The sequence below is a fragment of the Gnatocerus cornutus genome, chromosome 9, assembly GCF_029298725.1.
Source record: "Gnatocerus cornutus isolate USDA-ARS CGAHR chromosome 9, icGnaCorn1.1, whole genome shotgun sequence".
Classification (NCBI taxonomy): Eukaryota; Metazoa; Arthropoda; class Insecta; order Coleoptera; family Tenebrionidae; genus Gnatocerus; species Gnatocerus cornutus.
This window is the reverse complement of record NC_142241.1, coordinates 7,604,368-7,621,622: the sequence shown is the minus strand read 5'-3', so window position 1 is coordinate 7,621,622 and position 17,255 is coordinate 7,604,368. Positions and strand designations below refer to the sequence as shown.

At 39.2% G+C, this 17,255-nt stretch overlaps 2 protein-coding genes and 1 long non-coding RNA gene across 3 annotated transcripts; 2 read left to right on the top strand and 1 right to left on the bottom strand.

The window, feature by feature from the left end:
- The first annotated feature begins 416 nt into the window (after positions 1–416).
- On the top strand, positions 417–12,735 carry chm (lysine acetyltransferase chameau). Its single transcript, XM_088046550.1, has 4 exons — positions 417–538; positions 588–2,441; positions 8,886–8,979; positions 11,915–12,735. The coding sequence occupies exons 1-4, from the start codon at positions 506–508 to the stop codon at positions 12,274–12,276; spliced, it is 2,343 nt and encodes a 780-aa protein (XP_087902676.1). The 5' UTR covers positions 417–505; the 3' UTR covers positions 12,277–12,735.
- LOC148168462 (uncharacterized) lies at positions 2,485–3,476 on the bottom strand. Its single transcript, XM_088046575.1, has 2 exons — positions 2,600–3,476; positions 2,485–2,534 (listed from the first exon to the last, which is right to left on the bottom strand). The coding sequence occupies exon 1, from the start codon at positions 3,337–3,339 to the stop codon at positions 3,019–3,021; it is 321 nt and encodes a 106-aa protein (XP_087902701.1). The 5' UTR covers positions 3,340–3,476; the 3' UTR covers positions 2,485–2,534; positions 2,600–3,018.
- Positions 12,736–15,159: 2,424 nt separating the features above from the next.
- Positions 15,160–16,662, top strand: LOC148168460 (uncharacterized). Its single transcript, XR_015770778.1, has 3 exons — positions 15,160–15,180; positions 15,246–15,373; positions 16,502–16,662. It is a non-coding gene; the product is annotated as an uncharacterized LOC148168460 (long non-coding RNA).
- The last annotated feature ends 593 nt before the right edge of the window (positions 16,663–17,255 follow it).

Below are 17,255 nucleotides of genomic sequence, written 5' to 3'. Positions count from 1 at the left end.
AACTTCATGTTTAGAACTTGGAATGTTGAAGTTGTCAAGAAAGAAAATAATTCAAAAGCGGTAGAGGGGTTCTGCTGTCTTTGAACTATTTGTGAAGTTTAAAAAACATCAGAAAGTAAAAGACAGATCCTACAATATTTTATTTTTGACTGAATGCATCAATGCTTTGTTCAGGAAGGATGACCTTCACAGCTATTCATCATCCAGGCATTTTCAGGATTCCACCATATCTGAAAAACAAAAAAATTAACAGAATAAATCTGGAAAACCCAGATAAACATGTCACTACGTGCGTCGTCTTTCTATGAATTCTGAAAATAAAATAGGAAATCAGTAACGTTGCGCCTGAAAGTTTAGGCACCCAATAAAACACAAAAATTAAATTTAGTTTACTCCACAATTTGTAAGATGTCGCCACTATAGCCACTGCTGACATAACCTCAATCGCGTTTTTGTGTGTTATTGGTAAACAAAACGATACTTTTTGCCCCCATAGACAACTGTAATGTCTAACATGACAACGAGCACCAATAAAAAAGTTTGTTCCTCTTAAAATATCTCCTCCAACTATCGAATTTTTTTTTTAGAACGCGAGCTCGACAGACAGCTCCTCAGGCTCCTCGGACTCCTCAAGCTCCAGCTCGTCTTCCACAGGTTCAGATTCATCCTCTTCAAGCGATAGCGAGTCTTCCAGTTCTCAAGAATCAACAAAACAGCAATCAGGGGCTGAAACTAAAAAATCCGCAACTGTGCAGAAAAATCCCCGAAAAAGCTCCGACAGCGTCAAGCCCCCCGCCAAACCAGTCTCAAAACCTAAAGCTCCAATATCCAAACCGACTAAACAACCCCCAAAAAGTTCAGTATACTCCTCGGAAGATGATGATGCAAAAGCAAAGGCAGCTATTAAACGTAAAAGCATGGCGAAACCCAAAAGCACCGCTACTATAACTCCAAAAGCTCCTGTGAGTAAACAGCTTCCAGCAAAATCACCGGTGAAGCCAGCGGCGAAGAAGAGCAAAGAACCGCCGAAGAAGGTGGTAGTTAAGAGTGGTAAGAATGACCCAAGTAAAAAGAAATCAATTTTTTCGCCGGAGAACAGTTCAGAGTCAGATGATGCTGTCAAAAAGAGTAGAACGAAGATACCGGCGCCAAAACCGAGGCCTAAAGCGGCGGTTAGAACAGTAGAGAAACCAAAGGTACCGGAAAAGAAACCTGAAAAGCCAGCCCCCAAGTCTAAGGCTGTGGTGAGCTCCGCGAGCTCGGCTTCGTCTAGTAGCGCTTCTAGTTCAAGTTCAGATAGTGAGAGTAGTGCAGAATCCTCGAGTACAAACAGAAAGGCATCGGAGAAGAAAATCGCCAAAAAGCCGTCTGTAAGCGCAAAAGAAAGAACTTTGTCGGACTCTGAAACGGAAGGAACAACTAAACAAGTCACCAGGAAGCTGACTCGTTCAGCAAGTACGCGAAAATCCAAGCATGTCTTGGGAAAGAACGTCTTCTCAGATAGCGATTCCGACACCGAGAGCACTAAACGATCGTTGAGTCGATCACCAGTGAAGCGCGCCCCCGTTTCCACTAAAGGCAAGACGAAAAACAATAAAAGAAACGACGCTAAGTCACGCGCCGCTGAAATCATTATCATTGAAGAAAGAAAGTGTCCCTTGGAAGGGTGCAACAGTTTGGGGCACCTCAGTGGAAGATTCGACAAGCATTTTACTCTAGAAGGGTGTCCTATGTTCCATAATTTAACACCCAACCAATGTAAGGAAGAACTCTTAGAACGCAAGAAGCGTGAAGAAGCCAGGAAGAAAGGTGTAGAAAACCATCGCAAATCCCCGCGACCACAAACAACCCAAGACCAAAAACTGTATCTCCAGAAAATCCGCGATCTTCACATGAAATTCAAGACAGAAGTTGAGGACACAAAACCAAATCTTGATAAGAATCGAGAGCCGGACTTATCGAATTTTGTACCCGAGTATGACTTGAAATTGTTCAGAGACGCTCAAGCTTTAGCCAGTGAGAAGATCGAAGAAGATTTAAAAACCCAACCCAACACAAAAGGAACAAAGTGTATAGAAATGGGCAAGTTTGAAATGGAAGTTTGGTACCAAAGTCCTTACCCTGAAGACTACGCGCGGTTACCCAAATTGTACATTTGTGAATACTGCTTAAGGTACATGAAAACAAAAACTGTTTTAGAAAGACATGTTGTTAAGTGCGTGTGGAGACATCCACCGGGTGAAGAAGTTTACCGGAAAGACAAAATAAGTGTGTGGGAAGTGGATGGAAAAAGATATAAACAGTTCTGTCAGAATCTTTGTTTGTTAGCTAAGTTTTTTCTGGATCACAAAACTCTTTATTATGATGTTGAGCCGTTTCTGTTCTATGTTATGACGATCGTCGACAACGAGGGGTGTCACACCGTGGGATATTTCAGCAAGGTGAGCATCAATGGACGGAAATAAGTAACAATCATTTACTCCAAGTATATAATATTATATAGTTGACCAGAAAAAATGTGGCTGATGGAGAAGCTAGAATTGTAAAGTTGTATAAAATGTCTCTTGGCACTGCATAACTCTACAGTTCCTAAGCTTACTCTAGTTCAAATTTTATATCCAATACCGGTGGTGGCATTTCTTTGTCGTCTTTCCCATTTAATTCCATTTATGCACCCATTGCCTATCCATCATTCGGTTTCAACTTGGTGTGGCAAGAATAACCGGTAACACCTGAGACCTTTGAGGGTGAGTCAATAAAATGGATTACGTCGGGTTACTTTAAAGAGACTTGCGAGGAAATGAATGTCTTGTTCCCATCAATTTTTAATTTCGTGATGTCATTCATTATTTACCGTGACGTCAGCCAAGTTTAACGTGGAAATCTACACTTTTAGTTTAGTAGTGCAAAGTCTCAGAAAGACGGTTTAAAATTTTAAATGCGGATTACCGAGGATTTTTAACCAGAAGCCTAATGCCAGCTTAGTTGTGGGTTGATGGAACTGTCAGTCATCAATTATTAAAAAACCTCACGCTTCGTGTCCCCCTTTTGTATCGTCACGTTCTTTGTGAAAATTTCGGGAGTCCCGCAAGGATCTATCTTTGGTCCGATTTTAATGTAGACCCTCCAAGACGTGTCGTCCACCTCCAACAACACCACATATATTATTGCATATCTCCTCGCCCATGAAACATCCAACATCTGTCTGAACGATAAAACCGCAATTCGTCGTCTAATGTCTTCACCCCCTCGAGTCCAATTCACCGCGGCCAACACCCTCCCTCTCCAACATCGTCTACAATGAGATGTAGCAGCAAAGGGGTACGTTAACGTCGCCATTCGCTAGGTCAATCACATCACGGTTTGGGATGGGATGGATGATTTGGGCGTCTGTGGCGTCGCGTCTCGCCGGGTCGACGACCCTAGCCAGCAGCGTCTGGCCCAGACGAACGCTCGTTCAGGTGGGGCGGGGTTATTCTACCCGCTTTTATATGTGTATACGCACCCCATGCGGAATCCCGCCCTTTTCTACACACGTTGTAAACGATAAGCCCGGAAAGCGGTTAATTCAGGGGGTGATTTAATATCAAAAAATGCAACAATAAAAAAATCGCGTGTTCATTCATCTAAATTTGTTTTGGTCTCGAACGTAAAAAAATTCTTTTAGCCCCGCGTCGACAGATAGCGAAATCCGTAGAAATGCAAATAAGGTAGCAAATTAACTTTATTTTTTTTATAAATGACTGTCTATACAAATAAGCAAGGTTCCGGTGATAAATTAATTTCCCGGAAACACTCATTAAGGCTACCAACGTTTTACTTTTTACAAAAAAAATGCACATGTTAATTTATCACCTTGCGACGCGTAAAAGAATTGTTTTTTAATTGCATTAAGTAATCACTTGGCGCAGAATGAAGTTCGCATTTCAGAAATAACTAAAAGGTAAATTATAGCAATTGTATGGTTGAAAAAAGTTGGTATGAAAGATTTCTGAATTTTACGAGCACCTTGACCAGTACAAAATAATAACCGCTGGAGAGATGTTTTATGGCGAAATTATCGACATACTGCAGATAAAAACCAAATACCCAACTGTAAAACAACAAAGTTCCAATATTGGACATCTACAGATTTGAGTACATACCGTAATTTTAATATCGCAATTAAAAATCTGCACAATTATTGATGAATCACTGCGAATGTGAGAAAAGAAAAAGCAAATTTACGATATTGTTTCACGTCGTAGGTACGGCAATAAATTCGCAAAACTCGTTCCAGTTTTATAGTCGTGACAAGTCGGTTTTCTTTTGTGCCATTTTATGCATCCTGGAAGGAATTTTAATTATATGTGAGACAAAAAATGCATATTAAAAAAGAGAATACGCGATGGAAATATGCCGAGTAACAGTAGAGATTACAAGATTGATGTGTGGAAATGTTTCAAAGTTTCAAGTTTGCTTTTTTGGTAAACTGTCATTACACGTGAGAAGGCTTTGTTATGGTGATGAAATGCGCTGCAACGCTCGTAAAGAGTAACAGCAAAGTTTGCCAACATTGACTGTTTTAAAGACTTTTGCAATAACTATCTGATGCATTAGATGCTGAAGAAGACTCCTTTTCACAGAGTTAATCTTGGACGCTCTGACGTGGAACAACCAGTACAAAATGCAAACGTTTGAAAAATATTTGACCGTTAAAACTGTTAAAACCGCAGCAGTTAAAACGAAGTCCAGCGATTGTTCTTTTTTTGACGTTGATGTTTTCATTTAGGCATCTTTTATCCATGCTTCGTTACGCCAAGCCTTCAAGAATTAGAAATAGTCGGCATAAAAGCAAGCAATTAGAGAGAAACATCCGTTAGTCGATAAGAATTCATGAGCGCTCTCGAACAGCTTTAATAATGATAATGAAAACGAAGCAATTTCAGAGCTTCCGTCTTTTATAAGGCAGATGCTCTTCAAGATGCAACAATTCCCTCGTCTAGACGAGTTCGCGATTATTGGACGTTGGACGACCCCCGACCATGTCGGACGTGCGATGGATATCTAAAAACTCGCTTAAATCTCTCATAACACTGTAATCAAGAATGTTATTTTAATCAAGACATGTGTTAAAAAAGCTAAAAAGTCCCTGACAGTTAATTAGTCAACGTGAAGTTTACAAAGCTGAAAAAGCGTGTACTGTGCAACAATTACATGTAACCGCCATGAAATAAGCGTTGGCATAATTCAAACGATCTGTGTAACATTACTTTTTCACCGAATGCCAACTGGTAGAGAACAAGAGCCATGTTGCCAAGCAGGTACGAGTAAAAGAATGAAATTCCTAAGAGCTGCACTAAACTATGTACATAAATAAACGATACCACTCAATCGGTAACCACCAACCTGTTATTTATGTGCACAGATTTATGAAAGAAAAATACGTGACGACTCATTGCACAGAAATATGTGTCACATGACAAAGAATCCGAGAAAATATTCGTCTCGGTACACAAAAACTCGTTTATCGCCCTCGCTCAATAAACAACACTTCCATTCGCTTGCTCATCAAAAATAAACCGATATTTCCTATAGATCATCGAAATAGTTGAAATAGTTCCGTGGGCGCCGACGTAAACAAGTTTTAACCAAAAATAGCCGCAAATATGTAGCAATGCAATCACATCGAACTGAATCAGGGCTATTTAAATATCCATTCATCACGTCCAGATTCACCCACACGAATCCTTACCAGAAATGGTAACATGACCAGCAATCAAGGAAAATTCATGACGTTTCTAAAGCAGACATTTTTTTGTTATCCGTATGACGCCGATGAGAAAACAGGTTACACTCATGACTCAGACGGGATATGACGCTGGCTTACGTCATATTCATCATTGGAATTCCTTGAAATGAGCCATGAGCTGTCCCCGACGCCTCTTGGTCAGCGAAAACTAATGGAATATCGAATTGCCGGCCGGAATATAAAACTGCCCACCTTTTCTGCGAAACGTCAGCCATTATCCCACACCCTAACCCGTGAAAAAACGGAGAATTTTAGACGGAAATCGTTAGAGATCTAGCGATGGGTGTCGTGGTATCGTATAGCGACCGCCACGTCGAAACCACCGTCTCATTAAAAGAGAACAATGAAAGGAGGCTCTGAATTTTAGAAATGAGTTGGTGCCTATTTAACAATATAGGAATCTGTCTGGAATTATGGCTCCATGTATACGAACCTTCGTCCGCCGTCGTGACCTCCTGTGGTCTCCCTGCGGTCACTCCGCGAAATTCCTGACGTCAACTCGACATTATCAATCCAATTCTCACGATACCACCACATTTCTGTCCTCCTGGAAAAAATCCCCTAACACATTAGTATTTTCAGTACCAAGCATGACGTTGAAAAATTTACCGTGACTATCAGATCTTTTCACCTTAGTCATGCTTTTGAACATCTTGGCAGTGTAATGAAGTAAAATTGGATAAATTGCAAGTTAAAAAAAAACAACAAAATGCACTATTAATTACGACATGACTAATATATTCTATTCTTGTTGAATGATTTCCTCGAGTCTATACACAACCTAATTGATTTTCTTTGAAAGCGTTATTTTTATCGTTCGATTCGACTGAAATAGTGTCATGGATAAAATGACACCGTTAGAGGCTCATTTCACTGAGGTCATTTCATTTAGTGTCAATTAAAAAATCGTAAATGACAAACCCTGGCCGCTCCCGGCTTTGGCATGTCGAGTGCAATAGCATCTGCAATGCAATCTCAAGAATTTCCGTCTGTGACGTAACCGGTTGATTCGGCAAAGAAGCGCTACGACCTTCTAACTCGAGGTTTTTCATAGTCGCCCAAGAGCTAAATTCTTTTAATCACAGGTTAGTTGGTCTCTAAACACACATTTCAGTGTCTTCTATCTAGAAAACTACTATTGAATTTTAATTTATGACCTGTTAAGACATAATTACGTAATTACATAAGGCACACTCGGACTGTGAAGAACAACGCCGATGTTTCGTAATGGTAAAAACACTTGCACTTTATTAGCGCTGAAGACTTGAAGCATAATAAGTGTCATTAGCTCTGAGTGCACTTGCTTAGAAAATAACACGAACATTTCAAAAATGGCGGCAGCGCTACAGTTCTCACCCTGTATATAAAACCTTCAATTTTAATCTCATTACCGTTAATACCGTTTGCATAACTACATTTTAATATAGCAGCTTATGTCCCAAGGATTAAAACCCAGGTTTGCTTATAAATCCTATATTTTCATTAAGCGCCGCCACCGCCGCTCCGAAGCCAATCACGATTTCCACGTGACAACGAGAAGTCTTTCGAGAATAATCAACACTGACTTTACTTGGAAGCTGTATAATCCGGCGCTAATAAAATGAAAATTTCACAAAACCGACATTATAACAGCCGGTGCAGAAAACTGCAGCATGGCCGGTCGATATAGCTCCCTGATCTTGAATAATGTAGCCCGACACCGCACTGCGGTGGACCGCTTTTTTGGCTGATGAAGGAAAAAACGAGATCAAGTGCTAGAACAATATCGTGTTTACTGTCGAAAGAGTAGGCAGAGCTGCCAACACACTACTAAATTTCCAAGCCTACTTGGAGCCACTCTAGTCTAATTCGTCAAATTCAGGTTGGTAAGGCTGCAATTTCCAAATTTGGTCGTTACACAAAACATTGTGTAGGTCGCCCATTAAAATATCACCTACTCGATTCCGGCAACTGTAACGTCAAAAAAAAGCGCTGGTAACGTGCTAATCGAAAAGTTAAACCTCAAAATGAAGTGTTACTTAATCTTGTATGCCGACTTTGTAAGCGAAAGACATTGTTCGTTATTACTTAGCAGCGCCGGAAGCTCTTCGTCCTTCAACTTTTAAACCGCTGCATAACAATTGTCTTTTTAACGTTTATTTTCCTTTTACAACATTGAGCTAATATGGGAAGAAGCGAAACAATTGACCACAACAACTTAACACTGGCATCAGGAAGTCCTCGCATGTGATTGTTATTAATCATAATGACTCACACATGTCATGGCTGGGCTAGATTTAGTGAAAGTGTGAGCCAAAAACCGCGAATCTCTTGGAAATGTCATCGAATTTTCGATGATCCAAGCATCTTCATTCATAAATGTCAGATGAATGCCTGCTGATCTATTTACGTAGTGCATATTTTATTGGTTTAAAAAGTGATGACGCTATGGTTCCTATTTTTAGATGTGAGTGTTTCTATCAGTGAATTCTCGAAATAATGCGACTAATGTGCTATTTGCACGTATGACGGTGTAAACACTCGAACCAATTTACGTAAAAACGTAAATATTTAACCGGTGCCGGAACGCACACTTCACTGCACATTCTTGCTAATGGAAGAAGAAGAACTAACAGAACTACACTTTACGCCATTTGAGAGTTATAAGAAGCAGTTGGAGAAATGGTTTTTTTTGCCATATCTAAAGCCAATTGAAATGCTATAGGACGTTAACAATTTGAGAATTAGATCATACCTTTTATAATTTTCATGAAATTCTGGTGTATAACATTTAAACTTGATAATTAGTCGTGTCTACCGCCATAAATTAAAACAGTTACCTCAACAAACATTGTATTTATCCTGAGGCTTCGGTAGATCGCTTCCGATATTGCTTGAGATTTATCACTCAATAAATCGAGAAACTATTCTTTAAAACTTTCAATTAAAACGTTGATTCATGTCTTAATTAGAATATTTCACTCATAAATTTCCGTGGCGTGTTATTATCATAATTAGTAATCGCAGATAGCCCATAGATGATGATATTTTTAATGAAATTTAATTAAAACACAATTTCTCGCACATCGTTTACAACATGCTAATTTTATTACAGGAAAAGAACTCCTTCCTGAATTACAATGTATCCTGTATCCTGACGCTGCCACCCTACCAACGACAAGGATATGGAAGGCTTCTTATCGAATTCAGTAAGTGTTCGTGCATGCTAGAATTACCATTAACCAATATTCTAATCTGTTCTTTGCATAAAGATAATAAATCTAGACTTTGCATGGTATTTATCCAGAACCGATCGCTGTATTTATTCCGTCATAATAATTATTTATAGGAAAAGGGTAGTTTTTCTTGTAATTACAACATTCATCATTCGCGTGTCGGCTAGGGTGAAACCGTGTTTATTAAGCTGTCATTTTTTTCAAAAAGGGGAAAAAGTCGCCGTGGCACCTGCAGCGTAATTTCCAACCAATGAATTATTCAGTGGAAAAAGTGAATCTGGATGTGGTGAAATCGGGGCTTCCGGAGATATAAATACGGCCCTGAGCAGGTGTCAAAGCCATTAATCTGATCCAAATTGAAGTCTTCTCAATTGACTTTAAATTATGTACAATTATTGTATAGGTAATATGAATTTCACTTCATCTGATTCGGACCAATTGAATTGTCTTGGTGGTGTATTGTTTTTTGGAAAATTTGTGTGCTTCGTGTTTTAACTCTCCCGTAATTAATAGGATTACGCCCTGATTGCTTGTCTCAGTTTTAACAAAAGGACGGGGCCAGTTCGCCCTCGTAGACTGAGCCAGACGAGATCGAAGAAGGGAATATAACACACCGGATGAACAAAGAGATGCGGTCCAACAGACGGGAAATAACTAACAATACAAACACGAGTCGAGTTTCGTAGATGCCTTATTTATGCGGAAGGAACAGCATCATACTCTTGATTATAATTAATTGCAGTTTTAATTATGACAACCGGACTGGCTGATTTTAATTTATAATAACCCACAAAAGCCGTCATTATTGTTATTGCGTTATTAATGGAGTTGGCTTGTTGGATAAGTGAGTGACACGAGGGGGGTTGTGTTGATCTTCGACAGTTATTTATTGATCTGAAGGGTAAAGAGAAGTTTTATTTGCGAGAATGTAAAATTTTTAACACCGGTCATCAAATTAGTTGAAAATAAGCAACCCTTGAAGTTTAGAGTCTCTGGTGTGAGGGAAGGCAGACAGGTTTACGACTTGGGGTGTTTCCTGGGTCCAGAAAAGTCGCGACCGGGAGAGGACGCAGACTTGCAACCCCCATCCAGTCTCGCCGGGTCACAGCCCTTTGCGTATGGATCCGTCTGGCGGTCCAGACCTACCCTAACGCATGTCGGGGCAAAGTCCCTGTCTGCAGCCACCTGTAAACATCATGCGTAAATCTCCCCCCAAAAAAGCCACCCCGAGACCAAACTCTCATTATAATTACAAAGCATCAACTCGTCTCGCCATCTCTTCACTCCCATTGGCTTAATAACAAATTGGAGGGGGTAAAGTACCTCTGTCACTACTTCCTATCGTTTTTTGCGAAGTAACTTGAACGAAAAAAGCGTGAAATTTTGAATGAAGCGGTCTCGTACGGCGACGAAATAGTAATTAGTCGGCGTTTTAATTGGCAGAGCTGAGCCGGTTTGAGCCCCCGCTTATCTGGGCGTGGCGTCTGATGTGACGTCACTCATTGACGCCGCCGCGACGCGAGTACGGAGCGCGTGCCGGCGCCAGACGTCGGTATCGACCGACCGAGGTCAATAATCCCCCGCTTTCCCCGCTCCGGCGCGGCGGCGACTCCGACAGATTATTCGTATATTGTTGCTAACTACGGGGACCGAGTTGAATTTGCACTGTCGCGGATTTAGGGGGCGGCGGAGAGGGCGGCGATGTTCGACGTTCTGAGATGGGATGGGACGAGACGTCTCAGGTCACGGGCATCAGCGACGGATTCATTCCGCGAAAGACGTTTCGGACGTCATTCCACGAAGATGACACATCAATTAAAACGAAAAACGAAACAAAGGAATACATATTGCCAAAATGACAGTTTTTGTTTGATAAATTCAGCTGTCAACTGTCATAATTTATAGCGTTCAGAGCCGCGCGAATTTGTGTATGGCAGTAATTTCAGATTTTTGCGATGATTTATTTTCAGACTCTGACGTTGATTTGTGGGATGATAGAAGAAACGACATGCGTTTTGTATCATCGCTTTAATTTCACATGGAAACCAAACTGTACGTCCTAGCTTCAATGGCATGCGGTCGTTTCTGTCAAAAATTCCCTTTCATGGCGTCTCTATACTTATACGCAATAAAAGTGAAAATTACTGGCGAGCAGTTTTCTTCGAAATGTCGGCTGAGTGCCGTCACAATCGGGCTTTGATTTTTATCATACGGTTTCTTTCTATTCGTAATTGATGAAGCTTGAGAAGTTTCGCGTACATTACCACAGATAAAGAAGCGTCGTTTTTTCCCAAGTTCCTTTCATGTATGAGATCATTCTCAAGGCTTCGTAATCGCATCTCATCCTTAGCACGACCTTACTTTTGCTGTAACGGTACATGCAAGAAGTTTTTTTTCTGATAAATTATACAGTTTGAAGGTTTCTTCGTTTTGGGTAGACGCGACCTTCTTGGATGGTGGAGTTTTCTCATTCTAGGATGTTAAAATTTAATATATACAGAGCGATGGCTGGTGTTTCCGTTAGGAATATTTTCTTCGTTGATTAATACAATCCGGAGGTGATATTAAAACACCCACCCACATTGTGTTGTGATTTAGCGATAACAATCCGCGATGTAAGGGAGAAAAATTACAAGTACTCGATGGATGTGGAGCGAGCCAGAATTTGTTACACCGACTTTCTACTAATTAACACCGTGACTATTCGCAAACCATAATTAAAAATTCTCATTGCTTTGGGTTAAAAGCGCTTTCCGAAGAACAAGCGCTGCTGAGTGATGAACGAGGCATATCTTACAGGAAATGACAAAATGTATTCCATTCTTAATATGTAGTATAGTGGTTGTGCCATTTAGTTGCCAACTTGATGGAACAACTAATTTTATTTTATTTCTTTGTTTTGTCCCAGGTTACTTGCTGACAAAAGTGGAAGGGAAAATCGGCTCCCCCGAGAAGCCCTTGAGCGATCTCGGCTTGATCTCATATCGCTCATATTGGAAAGACGTCTTGCTCGAATACCTATGTTCCGGCCCAAGTACGCAGTTATCAGTAAAAGACATCAGTCAAGAGATGGCGATACACTCTTATGATATCGTTTCTACGCTCCAAGCACTCGGGATGATGAAATATTGGAAAGGGAAACATATCATTCTCAAAAAACAAGACGTCTTAGATGAATACATCGACAGAGTGAAAAAACGAGGAGCCATGGTCAAAGAAGTCGATGCGACTTGCCTCAGATGGACACCACCGCAACCAGCGTCGCTTTGAGATTTAATCACTAATTAAGTGATACTGCCGAATTTCGAAGACAATCAGCGAGGGGCCTTCGAAAAGGGAAGCTGGGTTTTGGGGGCGGTAACCCTACTGTTATTACCCTCAATCGCCACTGTACATTACAATCGATTGGATAAGTGGTAATTAATTGCTACAACAGTGTCGTTATAACGACTCTTTTCACACGAAACCGGAAAAAAGTCCAAGTGGCTATGGCGTGGTCTTTTTCCAAAATTCACATTGTTGTCAGCTTGTACTAGTCATGGCCAACTTTGACCCATTTTGTGCACGTGATACCAAGAAAAAATACAAGAAGCTTAACGATTTCATCGTAGAAAAATCATGTGTCATCAATCATCATTAGCGGAGTTATATTTCGTTAAAAATCGTACTTAACTCGATTGTTGTTTTTGTGTACCTATAATACTATAGAAATAAACGTATTCAACGGTCTATCTGAAAATATTCCACTACGGTTCTGTCCTTTGTATCAGTGGCGTCCCAACTTTTCTTTACCTGCTTCGCTTGTTTTTAACCGCCTAATTTATTTATTTTCAACAAATAAATCATAACAGTCTAGACTCGCGAAAAAACGCGATGACAATTTAATCTCAAGATCAACAATCTGTCTGACGTTTTTTTCTTCCCCTCGAAATCGTAGAAAAACAAATTAATTTAGGTTAAATAACCTTCAAACAGGCAACAAAAAACCGTCGGCTCGGTGTCGATTTTCTTTCTGCTATAAAGGTGGTCCGTAATAAAGCATCGAACGGTTGCGATTTCTTCTGCCATTAGCAAGTAAAAAATTTAATGGCTCGAAATAAATTTGTCGGCATTGTTCTGGTTATTATCTTGTACAACGAAATTTATTGTATATGTAACAATGACGGAAATAAATCAAAATCTGATGAAAGCACACTTAATTTCGCTGGTTTATGTGAACAAGTAACGCGATTCTAGATTAAAAGCTTGCGTTTGTAATTAAGTTTATAATTGCTATAAATTTCTTACTAAATAAGCTTAAGTAGCTTCAAATTTTTTTTTAATATTTATAATATTTTAACGAGTTAATTCAGCTACGAAACCCAATTAAAGCAAGAACCACTTCCTTTCCTTAATGAATAACGCTGAAGAGTCGTAATATCTACATGTAGCGTAAATCATTGGGTTCGTGGAAGTGTCTAATTCCCACGAATTGGATTCATTCTCTCAAAAGGGTAAGTGTGATCGCCACCAGATTCGCCACATTCAGCGCCATGGAAAAGCAACGAAAATTACACCGACAATGGCACTTCCAGGCTATTTACAAACTGTAATGAGAGCTTGGGTTTTTGGTCATAAAAAGTATTTATATTTTAGTACGAAGTGATCAATACACAGTAAACAAAGTAATAAAAGCAGATCTGCCCTTGTGTCCATAACGGAGCTTACTCGCTTACATGTGATTTTTTTCACGATGAAAGCAGTCAGTCACCGCTGATAAAATCTGAACTTATATTTTACGAAACTGGCGTACATTATCCTTCATTACAGGTTGAAAGCTTTCGGAATAACGAACTTCGCACGAAAGGTTAACTCTGTGACGCCATGGGAGTTGTCAAAAATTTTTTAAAAGATAAAACGAAGCTAATTGCAACAAAGTTGTTATGAATTATCACTTCAAATATAGTTATCCACCATGTAGGTACCAGCTAATGGCGCTTATCGCACAGGCAAAACGACTCAATTACTTAGGTCACAATAAATTACGATAAGTGGTAAAGTCAGTGATGTTCTTGTAATACCCACATTTGTTAACAAAAAATAATTAATGTGAATATAATCGAGGGACAGCTGTTTTATAGTTTTTATAATAGTTATTGATGTTAAAAACGGTTTTTGTGTTGGTTCTCTACAAGAAACAATAACGGAAATGCCCACGATACCGTTTGGTCCATGTAGAGTTTTAGAACCGGAAATCGTCACATTACTGCGGCTCGCTGGTATTTCCGTTCCGACGATCCCCTTCTTCTTTCGGCTACAAAATCTTAAAATAATCTCAATTACCAGAGGCGATCCGACACGGTATGGTTCATTAATTAATAACAGCACCTGCGAATTATTCCACACCTGTCGGGAATGTAGGACACTGATGAAATGGGTTATTATGTAAAAGCAGCTGAAGATGGGATTTTTGGATAGCAACACGTTGAAGTTTCTTCTGGTTGTATGTATAGTGACGCAGTGATAGTCAAACCAAAGTATAAACTATAAATTTGATGGCCAGAGATGTTGAGAACCACTGGTATAGAGAACTGAAACACCTGAGAACTTTTTGCTAATTGTAAACAGTTTGTTGCTTATTTCATTCATAAGATCTGAGTAAAGCATTTGCATTAAAACATGTTAACAAAATTGCAGATAAAAGATAAAAATAATTTATTATTGAAACTAAGTTTCGTGTAAACGTTATGTATTCACAGACCACACAACCGAAACTAATGAATAATATTATGATTTGCAGGAATTTGTGAATTCAAATTTTGCGTGTCTAAATCGAAATTCTGTGATTTTTTCGTGTGACAAAAGTGGAACTTTGTTCGGTGAAGCTCTCATTTAAGCAAGTCACATCCGGTCGACTTTAAAATGCAAATCCTTCAAATTAAAACCGAGATAAAACTTGTCCATTCTTTCATTAGAGGATCCCAAAGAAAACAAAAACTTCTTAATGTGAGCTTTACATGGAGATAAAAAATAAATAATTGGTGAACAATTAAAGCAAGGTTTTTCTGATTTTTTTGCATATCCTGTAACCTGATTTGAATAAAAATAACGAAATTATAAATCACAGCCGGAAGTGCAATTTTTTCGTCTCGTCACCGCAGTAAATCATTTGAAATGAATATTTCCACATTCCGAGTGAAAAGAAATCAAAGTCGAAAAACGATCTCGTCTAGGAAAACTCAAACTGCGGTAGCCTACAGACACTCGCGCATGCTTGGCAAAACTGCATAGCTGCAGTTCGTATCAACTGCGAAATGGTGTTGTTTTATGCACTTTTTTCAGTGAAAAAGAAACCTGTTTTATTGATAACATTGTTAAGAAAAGTCTGGTGAGTAACGACTTTGTGTAACGTTGTTAGATTAGAATGTTTAACGGCGTCACAACGGAATTTTGCAATCACCACGTCAATACTTTCCACGGTGTACTTTAATAATCACTTTGATGAAAAAATTGATCGTTGAATTTTGGTTGGGTTTGTTTTCGAAGGGCATAATATTGCGCAATATTGTTGCTCTGGTAAAATTGAAATGGCGTTTTACTACGTCAAGTTGGTAAATATAAATCTATTAATACAACGTAGTGACAACTGTGTTGTACCTCCCAGCTAATAATTATCGTAATTAAAGACGTGTCTCGATTTGAATTTTACGATGCGAAAAAGTCTCTTTGTTAGAGACAGATCTCGGGTTAAAATTAGACTTTGTACGTCGTACAAAAATCAGATAGATGTATGCCAAAAATGCAGGTAGATTTTGGGTCAGGACTATTAAAAACTAATTATCTATCATGGCATGTCAAAACCGATTTTTGCTTTGTCATGGGCAAAAATTTAAACGCGCAATGTAGTGACCACTCTTGGAAACCCTCTCGATTTTGATCCAATTATTTTTGCTGTTTCTTTCTTATTCAGTATTCATTATACACCCAGAATATTTATATCATTACCTCAAGTTACTTCTAATAAAATTTAAAGTAAAAAATGTATCACTTGGCGAACATGGATCTACAGTTGAAGGTAAATTTCTGTAAATAGAAGGCCATGGATTGCTAAAATTGAGAACCACTGGAATCATAAATAGACTTTAATCATTTTGTTTTGAGTAAATAAGACATTAAAAAACCCTTCACCTTTGAGGAGTGTTGCACGAGCGACCAAACAACTACACATATCAAATGGAAATATTTTCTGCTTATTTATTATAGTCACACACGTATCTGTTCCAGGAAGATGTCACGAAAAGATAACGACAAAATAAACTAATAATTGAATAGATAAAAATGTAAAAAGAAAATATTGCCACAAGTGTTGTCATCAATTCTGCGTAACGGATTATAAAGTGCATTTACATATAGATATTAAATTGACTTCTGAGATAAAGCAAAAATTTATACTCTTCCACAATAATCTGCGCAGGTAGTGATTTCGAAAATCAAACAGCTGTCATTTTCACCACAGCCAACCCTCTTTTTTTCCAGATGTGTCACGGCCAACTTGCCTGGTGGTTTCAGAAGTCACATGTCTTGATAAGGAATTTCTTCTTGGTAACAATAGAATTGTTTAACAGTTGATGTTGTGAGTCAGTTCTATGATTCAGTATTAAAATTTCTATAAGTGCACTTGGTGAGTAATCTAATTTCGGGAAGTCCTAAATCCCTCGTCTATGCGCCGCCCATGGCGTGCAAACAAAGCCCTCTTTGTCCGAAAATTCGAAACAAAGGTGGGCGAACGTGCATTCCACGAAAATGTTTATGGCAAATGCATACATATAAACAGCGATCGACTGACATTGAAATCGCCGACCTTGCAGAACTCTGGTGCTATTTATATATTTACACTTTTTAAGAAGACGAGGCCGACGGTCTCGCCAAGGATAAAACGCTATCGCCATTAGCTTGCGTGCTTCTATGACAAAGAAAACTAATTTAAGAGATGCGAATGGATGTGGAGCCGACCAACCAACGAACGCGTTTAATTAAGCGACGCGAGGCGTCTTTTCGGTATTTACGTCGTTGCATTTGCATTTCCAGGCCGAAGTTGTCAATAAATCGGAATTTAGCGGCTGCTGTCGACGAAACAGGATGACCATTTGTCCCTCCGTTTCCGGTTTAGGCCAATCGTGACGCCGAGATAAGATTAGATTTGTTTACTTATTATTAGAACGACAGTCCATAAATTTTCAACCTGATAAAGATTTGGGTACCAAACAACG

Excerpts from the sequence above, each read along its gene's own strand:
- chm (XM_088046550.1), top strand. The coding sequence starts at position 506 with ATGTCTAACATGACAACGAGCACCAATAAAAAA. Across the intron at positions 539-587 it reads CAACGAGCACCAATAAAAAA|AACGCGAGCTCGACAGACAG; the intron begins GTTTGTTCCTCT and ends TTTTTTTTTTAG. Across the intron at positions 8,980-11,914 it reads AAGGCTTCTTATCGAATTCA|GTTACTTGCTGACAAAAGTG; the intron begins GTAAGTGTTCGT and ends GTTTTGTCCCAG.
- LOC148168462 (XM_088046575.1), bottom strand. The coding sequence starts at position 3,339 with ATGGCGACGTTAACGTACCCCTTTGCTGCTACATCTCATTGTAGACGA.